Consider the following 9,837-nt stretch of genomic DNA (forward strand, 5'->3'; position numbering starts at 1 on the left):
GTTAGCGGCACCTAAAGACATACCACAGAAATTTCTAATGCAGTTCTTGCAGTTTTGGTTTTGCATCGAATCGCTCTCGTTCTCACGAACCTGGCATTTCTTCCATGAGATGCATTTTGCCATGCAGCGCTGCTTGGAATTGTCTTCACCAGAACGGTGAGTGCTTGCACCACTTGGTTTAGGTGAACTGGGGAACCAGTTACTTGCTTAAGAAAAAAGTGCATGCTTTTATGAATGACAAATCGTTTATTTCGGATAGATTTTAGTTAAAGTAATTGCATTATAGCTGAAATTCATAGAAATCGAACTTTATGGGTTTTATGAGGGCCTACTCTTACTCAGACAAGATTCGGCTATAGGCGTCATAAAACATTTTTTTACGCGCCTACATTGTATGCAACGAGTGCACTGATGGTACACGATTCAAATGCTTATTTTACACAAAAGTGGTTAGCCTCTTATATCATAAACCAGTTGTACGACATATTTAAGTGTGTACAAAATGAAGGAGTTTTACAAAAAATCCTTGTACCAACCTTGAGCAACAACTAAGCACACCGCCAGAAACAACAATGTTCGCATAATTGCGGACAGCCACTACTCTGCAAAATACAAAATAACGACCTTAAAGGCACATAAGAACCAATCACCACTGACACGTTATGTATTAGTACATAGAATCAACTTACCTTTTATTGCCCCGTAATTCATTTGTTGAATTTCATAAAAACATGAAGCTGAAATAAAGTCAAATCTAAGAGCTTGTTTTCCGATCGACACTTTATAACTTAAATAGGCCTCCAGGCATGCGAATTGCAAATGTTGATGCTGGAATATTGTGACTGTAATCTTAGGCCCTGAGGCTTCGTTGCGTATTTGCAAATTGATACCTGCGCTTACCTTATGGAAATGTCAAAAACTTTGTGGCCTTTTTCTTCAGTTTGGCTCCATAAGTTTACCCTTGTTACCTCTACGCCAGGATTACGTGAGAACGAGGAATTTGAAAACAAGTTTGCCTCAACAAAAGTATAACAGACACAAGAACAACTAAATAGTTATCAACCACGGTCAAATACAACGTTTTGCAAAAAAAATATTTTCTGTACAAACAGCAGATTGTGGTTTCGGAAGCAAAGTTGTACATTCTTTAAATTATTGAGCAGCGGCGCAATGTCCGAGTCATGTTAGAAACGTGTAAAGAGGTAGAGCAACGCGAAATAGGCGTTTATAAAGAGACAATGGCGATTAAAAGTAAAAAAAGCGAATAGAACGCTTCGATGCGCATAAGCGAACACGGTAGTGAGGTCGCTACAACCTAACAGCAAAATCGACTATTTCGATATGCCAGTGTGTAAAAGGTAAACCACCAGGCAAAACTGCTAATAAAATAAAACAAACAAACAATACAAAAGCAAAACCGTGATGTGTTGAAATCGTATGTACACTTATTGCCATTATCTTGTACACAAATTGTGTCTGTGTGGTTCATTTTAAGTAAATTTGATTTCTAGCCCAAGCTTTTATCAACGTAGTTGCACAGAGGTGTTGTTCAATATTTTAATGTAAATTGTTGACCAACACTTATTTGATTGAAAAAATGTGTTTGCTCTTTTTACTCATATGACGGGGGTTGGTCAACATCCGTTAGGTGGGTGGTGTCTGCCGTGTTAAACGCCTCCTGGTACTTCGCCTGTGCATGTACAGCACCAGTCGGGTAGTTGTTTAACGCCACCACGTGGCTGTTTGTTGTTGCTTTAGACGCCGCTTGGTCGGGCTGTTGTTGTGGGGCAGCTTGTAAGTATATCGTTTGCGGGATGTCTGAGTTGGTAACACCTGCGAAAATTAAATTCATATTCAGCATCCAGTACGCAATTCGTGTTTATCACGCGTACATACATGACTTTACAAGTTTTAGTCAGGCAGGATACACAAAGGAATTAAAAACATGGTCGCTCGGACCCATTGTGTTACACGTACTACCAGGGGTATAATTAAGGCACAACCGCAGTAACATATGTAATTTTTTATGTTTTTTGTAAGCTAACCTTGCACAACATAAGGCACAGTTTGTCCAAAGGCTTGGTTGGTCGTCACATACATCACATTGCCCCCTGACAGCTGCTGCAAATAAAATGATTATGGATAAAGCGTGCTTTGCAAAACGTAGTTTTTGCAGATGTACACAACTACTGATGCAATTTTGTTCAGGCTTAGTAGATACATAGGAGACCTTTATTGAAATAGGAAGCCGTGAATAATAAAAAAAAGGTTGTATGCAATAAATATATTCAAACAACCAGCAACATTTAGACACAACTTTATTAATGAAGTTCCCTACTTGATTTTGGTCGCAGCAGCTCCCGCAACAGTTTGAAGACCCCATATTAATGGGAGAAGCACAACAACACAGAGCAGCACTAGCAATGCACAGCACCAAACTGACAAAACTGAGCACTGCAACAGTAACCTCGATTCCCACTCCAAAGCTGTAACCCTGCAAATGTATTTAGGGCATTAATAAAAACATACCCGGTCCAAGCGCTACAGCACCCTGGCAAAGAGGGGTGATTGTGATTTGATGCAGTGTTAAGCTCAATTCATTTGGCACGCAGTCATTGAAACGTGTCTTATAAGTGGAGTCGCACATTAAGTTCAAGGTAGGTCAAATAGTTTGTACGTTGGCATTCTGTCTATAAGCAACAATGTTGTAATGAGCGAAAGCAATCTTAATAACTTGACACAAGTACCAAACGTGGGCGATAAAAAAACATTTGTTATTTGCTTAAAATCTAAATAGATCATTCAATGAAAACTCCTGTGAAGACCGCAGGCGGGTTCTGCCAATTTTTTACACTGCGTTGCAAAAAAAACTTTGAAAAACACTAGGTACAAAGATAGAAAACCATCTTACTTCATATGTAAATGCCATTGCTAGTGCTATAGCAAACATGGCAACAGAGAAGCTGGCTGCAACAATCGAAAAGGCCAAATGACAATTGACCTGAAAAAAGAGTATTGTTTTATGTTGCTTGTGTTGTTTGTAAAAAAATAAGTGGTTTCAGCAACAAATATTTTGAAACAGCAATTATTTAAAACAGCAATAACCTGTACCAATACGTAAAATGTTGCATGGTCACAATTACAATGACATCATACAAAGTTTGTTTACATACCAAGCACGAAGTAACAGTTTTCTTCCCGCAAGCAATGCCCAAAGATCCACCAATAATAACCTGCAGATAGTATTTGGTAATACCAATGTTCGTTTTTTAGTAAATATAGTGGAAGCGGATCAGGTAGATAATAGTTTGTTGATCTAATTTCCTTAAAGTGTTAAATAAATTACCCAAACTCCTCCCCAAAGACCTTCACCGACGTTGAAACAGTATCTTAAGTATGCACTGTAAGCGGGAACAGAATAGCAGCGATGATCTTCCCGGTTGTTGATGTATGCCACCGCGACAGTTCCTAACAAAGAGCAGATCAGGCCAAGGACAGTTTCCGTCGCCTACACAATAAAGGAAGAATTCAGTCGCTGCAAAATATCTACTTATGACAAAACTTTAATTAAAATTTCCAGTATTTCCCAGCTTGGATCGTGGAAGTACATTATTTTTACATATTTTTTGAGAAAAATTTAACTCTTTTAGGCTTCAATAGTTTTAAGCTCCTATGTTTTTAAACGCAAAGACATAAATTTCACCACTTTGGGTACTTTACAATGATTTAACAGTACGTCAACGGAGCCACTAAAAAGTTATGTCATGTAAAAAATGGGTGTGCTAAGTTTATGTTGTGATATCAGCCAGGTAAATACTGTTACATATGTCTACATGTCGACAATACGCCACAGATTGTACTTTTAGGTTTGCCGCAGCTGTCATGCCCTTGCACTCATTGTCTTGTTGTGTAACACAGTATTGCGTAACTTTAGTTACATTTAGTTACAATACCAACTTTTTTCAAAAATAACTCTTCCACTCTTGCAGCTTAGTTTTATAAGCTGCAAGAGTGGTTTGAATTACCAGACGAGTGGGAAATCAACCACAACCCTAATACACCGTTTTATATTGCATATTGGGCCTTAAATATTTTCCAATCCTGTGTATTGAAGTAAGATTTACTCCCGCATTGTAACTAAACAGATAAAACACGTAATACCACATTGTTACAGAAAATTGGCATCAAATATTACCCCGAGTGCTCGTAAGTTATTCTTGTTTTTGCTCATTCTGGCTTCGTCGTTAGCACCGCTGCTTGGTATTCCAACTACAACGCCTTGGCTGTCACTCTGCTGATGTACATGTTGGGTTTGCATTTCGTTGTATCACAAATGAAACTGAGCAATTTTCAATTTTCTACAAACTAGGTAGAATGTTCGGGTAATGTAAGCAAGTATTTAATTCGAATGCAAAAATGGATTTGTTTGAGGTTTTACAAATGTTTTGTTCTGCAAGCATACTCCATTTCATAATAAAACAATCTAAATACCTCTAAAATGAGAATTATTTCAACTGGAGACATACAACTAACAATAACCGCATAAAAAGATCTATCCTGTTGCTTACGTAAAACCGAAATATCGAAACTAGATTGCGTATTTCTAGTTTCTTTCCTAAAAACAATTTTTAAAGAAAAGTATATGTTTACCATATTACGCAATCTAGTTTAACTTAATTTTGATATTTGTTGCCTAAGCCTAACCCAAGCCATTTAATAATGTTGTTGTTTTAAACCCTTTTCATTCAATGCAGTATTTACATCTACAGTAAAAATCCACAGGACCACAGTGCACTAAACGCCAACATCGTTAGCCCATGTTCTCGGTTCTAATGTATTACGTAGCCTGTTTCAAACAATGGTTATATTCGAGTGACAACGACATTATTAAATATCTAGAAATAAACCTCAGTTTAACATCACAGGTCAATTTTACTTCAAAATCACAATAAAACGTTGTCGATTTACACCACTATTACCCAACTTTTTTTCCTGTACCGCCTCTTTTAGGTCTACATAACTTATAAACGCCCCCCCTTATAACTGACAAAAATCGAAACGATTTCATTTCACGTACAATATCAATGCGATAATTATGACTCTTATGAGCCTAATCTTTAACAAGCTAGGTTTTTGCACTTGAGATATAAACAAGCTAATGTGCAATTCAACATGATACCACACACTTCAGACAGAGCTCATTGCTTTCAACTTGGTACCATTGATGGGCCAAAACTGCAATTGTTCTGTCCAGACGATCACGCTCGATCGGTGCATCGTGACGGTCACGCACCGTTTCCCTTTACAGTTTTTTTTACTTATTTCAATGCCCCCGTTTCAGCCCCCAAGGTCGTATTTAAGCTGCAGAGGTCCCTCCTGCATAAATATATAAGCCAACGCTAGGTAAAACATCAACGGTTTTTAATTAACAAACCTAATTGAAAACAAATTTGGGTACGCGTGCTCCACTATAAGTTTTTAAAAAGGAGTCACTTATATTCGTAAGGATCCTGCTTCCGTACATCAGCAGTGAACAAATCAAACGTTTAATCTGATGTCAGCAAACCTGTTTGTGATTGGCCTGTTGCATTATTGTGCAATTAAGCAAGTAATCAATTCGTGGTACGCTTTCATAGTGATGTTCAACGCTCGGATTTGTTAATGCAACCGTGCGACCGAGCATAAAAAATTGATTGTTCTTGGTTCGGTCAAGCACGACCCTAATTGGAGACGGGCATGCGAGCGTTTTTGCACAAAACTGTGCAGGTCAAAATGTGTGCACATTTTTCGAAAATGTGCACGTGCCAAAATGTGCAGTCGCTCAAATGAAGTATTGATATTTAACGTCAAGCTATGCAAAATTTTAAAGCACGTACATAAACATTTATGACTGTGTGCTCAACAAAACTAACGATTGCACGTCATGACTGATTTACAAAAAAACAGAAGACGTACAAGTTAGATAAATATTATAATGCGTGACCACTAGTCTTGTTGTAGAATTTGCAGCAGCTCTCTGTAGGTTGGAAAGCTGTCTGTGTATACATTTCACATGATGATTTTTGTTCAGTTTTTTTTTTAATTTTGTATTTTCTGTACAAACAGTAGATTGTGGTTTCGGAAACAAAGATGCACATTCTTTAAAGTTTAAATTCTTTGCAGCGGTACAACCTTAACCATTCAGTCGTTGTTGTTTTTTAAAAGAAAACTAAAATAGTTTTTATCACCTAACAGTGTTAACGGTAAACTTAACTGTTTCGATGTGCCAGTGCGGATAAAAAAGTAAACCACAAGGCAAAACTGCAAATGAAATATATATACAAACAAACAATACAACAGCAAACCGACATGTGTTGAAATAGTATGTACACTTATTGCTAGTATCTTGTACACAATTTGTGTCTGTGTGGTTCATTTAGGGAAATTTCTTGCGTAATCTTTTTATCAACGTAGCGGGCAATCGTATTGTTCTATATACCAAGGTAAATTGTGGACTAACACTTATTTGGTTTGTAAAACGCCTTTCCCTTCTTACTCGTATAATGGAGGTTGGTCGTCATCCGTTAACTGGGTGGTGTCTGCGGTGTTAAACGCCTCCTGGTGCTTCGCTTGTGCAGCACCAGTCGTGTAGCTTTGTGGCGCCACTGTGTGACTGCTTGTTGTGGGTTGCAATGACGTTTGGTGGGGCTGTTGCTGTGGGGCAGCTTGTAAGTAAACCGTTTGGGGGATAGCGGTATCGGGAACGCCTGGATAAATGAAGTTCATATTCAGTGTCCAGTAAAGTACTAGTGTTTATCACGTGTACATCCAGAACTTTACGTTTCAGTAAGGCATGGATGATATAAACACTGCAGATTTAACTGTTCTGTTCTATTTTCATTGACAAACACGTGTACGCATAAAGAATTTTCATTCCCACAAAGCAAAATGTTAAACAACCACCAGAAGAGAATTGGGAATTTACAACATGGTCGCTCGGACCCATTGTGTTATAAGTACTACCAGGGGTGTAATTAAGGCACAACCGCAGAAAGATGTAAATTGCCATGTTTTTTTAGTAATCTAACCTTGCACAACATAGGGCACAGTTTGAACCATCGTCTGTTGCGGTCTTTGTCCAAAGGCTTGGTTGGTCGCCACATACATCACATTGCCCCCTGACAGCTGCTGCAAATGAAATGATTATGGATAAAACGTCCGTTGCAAAAGCTACTTTTGGTAGATGTACACGCCTGTTGATACAATTTTGTTCGGATTTAGTGGATACACAGGCGACCTTTATTAAAATAGGAAGCCGTGAATAAAGAAAAATATATGTCCACTGGTTTAATTAAATAATCAGGGGCACATTTGAATGGACAACTTTCTTTAATATTACTTTATGACTGTCAAACATTTTTTTCAATGAAATTCCCCACTTGATTTTGGTCGCAGCAGCTCCCGCAACAGTTTGAAGACCCCATATTAATCGGAGAAGCACAACAACACAGAGCAGCACTAGCAATGCACAGCACCAAACTGACGAAACTGAGCACTACAATAGTAACCTCGATTCCCACTCCAAAGCTGTAACTCTGCGAAAAATTTGATGGACTTTTGATAAAAAGCATGCATGGTCTTAAACGCTATAGCAAACCAATAAACATATGGTAATTGTAATTTCGTACAGTCTTAAGTTAAAGTCATATAGCATGCAGCCGTGGAGAACAAGTCATTGCATTAGAGTCGCACACTAAGCCGAGTCAAGTCATTTCTTGTGAGTTCGCTTCTCCTCAATTAGCAACAATGTTGGAATGAGCGACAGCAACACCAAACGCGCGCTATTCGACACAAATTGTACACTACGTACAAAGATACAAAACTACCTTACCTCATATATAAATGCCATTGGTATCGCTGTTGCGAACATGATAGCAGAGAAGATGGCTGCAACGATCGAAAAAGCCAAATGACAATTAACCTGGAAAAAATGTTATGTTTCATGTTGTTTGTACAAAAAGGAAAAATGGATTATGTACATTTAAATTGGAACAAGTGGTTCCAGAAACAAGTACTTTACAACCGCAATTATTACTAGCAATAACGAAAAAGGTTGGATGGTCAGAAATACAATGCCAGTTACTACAAAGTTTGTTTACATACCAAGCACGAAGAAACAGTTTTCTTTCCACAAGCAATTCCCAAAGATCCACCAACAATGACCTGCAAATCGTATTTGTTAATACCAATGTTCGTTTTTTTAGCAAATATCGTGGAAGCGGATCAGGTAGATAATAGTTTGTTGATCTAATTTTCTTAAATATTACTCTAACTTCAACTAGTTTTAAATTTATTACCCAAACTCCTCCCCAAAGACCTTCACCGACGTTGTAACGGTATCTAAGGTATGTACTGTAATATGGACAAGGATAGTAGTTGGAACTGTATGAACTACTTCCATAGTAGCATGGATCGTATGTATGATCTTCTTGGTTGTTGATGTATGCGACCGCGACAGTTCCAAGCAATGAGCAGATCAGGCCAAGGACAGTTTCCGTTGTCTACAGAACAATGGAATAATTTAGTTGCTTTAAAATTTGTACTTCGAACAAAGCTTTACTGAAATACAATATTACCCAGCTTGGAGCAGGGGGTATTATTTTTATTGAGAAAAATTAGGATCTTGCTAAAAACTTTAAATTCAACTTTTCTGATTAAAAGTTATTTCTTGTTTAAACCCTGTTAAGTTTTAAGCTCATGCAGATAAAACGAAGTTTTAAAACGCAAAAACATACATTTCACCACATGGCTACATTAAGATTTTAGATGACTAACAGGGCGTGGTCAAAAACGGTTAGCACCTAATCAGTTCATACGTGAACAGACCCACTAAAAAGTTTTGTCATGTAAAAAATGGCGGTGTTGTGGAAACAGGGTGGAAAGAAATTTGACTACTGTGAAACAATTAGTTAACATTTTATTTATAGAATAAAATCAGTCAGGTCAATTCGTACGCTCATACTGTTAACTATGTCTACATGTCGACAAATCGTAATAGGTTGTATTTTTAGATTTGCCATCGCTGTGACAAAAGCCCTTGCATTCATTGTCCTGTTGTGTGACACACTATCGCGTAATACTGAAGCCAGTCATACCTCAGTATGAATTTTCACGTTGCAATACCAACTATTGCTAAATAGTGGTTTTAAAAGCTGCAAGAGTGGTTTAAACTGGATGAGTGGGAAATCACAACCAAATACACCGTTTTCCTATTAAATATATGGCCTTAAATTCCAATCGTGTATATTGATTAAATAAGAATTAATCCTACATCGTAATTAAACAAATAAAACACGCAACACCAATTTTTGTCATACAAAATTGGAATTAATCAACTATTTACCCCGAGCGCTCGTAAGTTCTTCTTGTTTCGGCGCATTCTGGCTTCGCCGTTAGCATTGCTGCTTGGCATTCCAACTAAAACGCCTTGGCTGTCAATCTGCTGATGGACCTGCTGAGTGTGCATTTCGTTGTGACACAAATGAAACTGGACAAGTTTCAATTTCCTACAAACTGCGTAGAATGTCGGGGTAATGTACAAAAGTTTTTAATTCGAATGAAACAATGGATTTGTTTGTCACGGAGTTTTAACAAATACCATGTTGATGCAAACATGATTTTTTTGTTTCATTATAAAACAATTTCAACAATTAAGAATTATTTCAACTGGAGACGTACGACTAACAATAACCGCACAAAAAGCAAAAAATACATTTTCTTGATAAAACCAACCAAAATATACATATCTCTATCGGTAAAAATGACATTTAAGTCGAGAATATGGCCGAAAAACTTCGG

At 37.6% G+C, this 9,837-nt stretch overlaps 2 protein-coding genes across 2 annotated transcripts; both read right to left on the reverse strand.

Moving 5' to 3' along the window:
- Positions 1–695: 695 nt before the first annotated feature.
- Positions 696–4,319, reverse strand: LOC145237864 (uncharacterized). The gene is made up of 7 exons (XM_080100857.1): positions 4,196–4,319; positions 3,347–3,508; positions 3,174–3,233; positions 2,912–3,001; positions 2,339–2,494; positions 2,046–2,121; positions 696–1,833 (listed from the first exon to the last, which is right to left on the reverse strand). The coding sequence occupies exons 1-7, from the start codon at positions 4,316–4,318 to the stop codon at positions 1,613–1,615; spliced, it is 888 nt and encodes a 295-aa protein (XP_079956983.1). The 5' UTR covers position 4,319; the 3' UTR covers positions 696–1,612.
- A 1,791-nt stretch (positions 4,320–6,110) lies between these two features.
- On the reverse strand, positions 6,111–9,540 carry LOC145204480 (uncharacterized). The gene is made up of 7 exons (XM_080077051.1): positions 9,383–9,540; positions 8,337–8,540; positions 8,143–8,202; positions 7,871–7,960; positions 7,419–7,574; positions 7,068–7,167; positions 6,111–6,746 (listed from the first exon to the last, which is right to left on the reverse strand). The coding sequence occupies exons 1-7, from the start codon at positions 9,503–9,505 to the stop codon at positions 6,532–6,534; spliced, it is 948 nt and encodes a 315-aa protein (XP_079933177.1). The 5' UTR covers positions 9,506–9,540; the 3' UTR covers positions 6,111–6,531.
- Positions 9,541–9,837: the final 297 nt, after the last annotated feature.

This window comes from Phallusia mammillata, chromosome 1, assembly GCF_965637545.1.
Source record: "Phallusia mammillata chromosome 1, kaPhaMamm4.hap1.1, whole genome shotgun sequence".
In the NCBI taxonomy this organism is placed as follows: domain Eukaryota; kingdom Metazoa; phylum Chordata; class Ascidiacea; order Phlebobranchia; family Ascidiidae; genus Phallusia; species Phallusia mammillata.

Coding starts and splice junctions, on each gene's coding strand:
- LOC145237864 (XM_080100857.1), bottom strand. CDS start 4,318: ATGCAAACCCAACATGTACATCAGCAGAGTGACAGCCAAGGCGTTGTA. Junction 3,509..4,195: donor ATAACTTACGAGCACTCGGG/GTAATATTTGAT, acceptor TTTATTGTGTAG/GCGACGGAAACTGTCCTTGG. Junction 3,234..3,346: donor GTCTTTGGGGAGGAGTTTGG/GTAATTTATTTA, acceptor TACTATCTGCAG/GTTATTATTGGTGGATCTTT.
- LOC145204480 (XM_080077051.1), bottom strand. CDS start 9,505: ATGCACACTCAGCAGGTCCATCAGCAGATTGACAGCCAAGGCGTTTTA. Junction 7,575..7,870: donor CAATGGCATTTATATATGAG/GTAAGGTAGTTT, acceptor AATTTTTCGCAG/AGTTACAGCTTTGGAGTGGG. Junction 7,168..7,418: donor GCTGCTGCGACCAAAATCAA/GTGGGGAATTTC, acceptor TTTCATTTGCAG/CAGCTGTCAGGGGGCAATGT.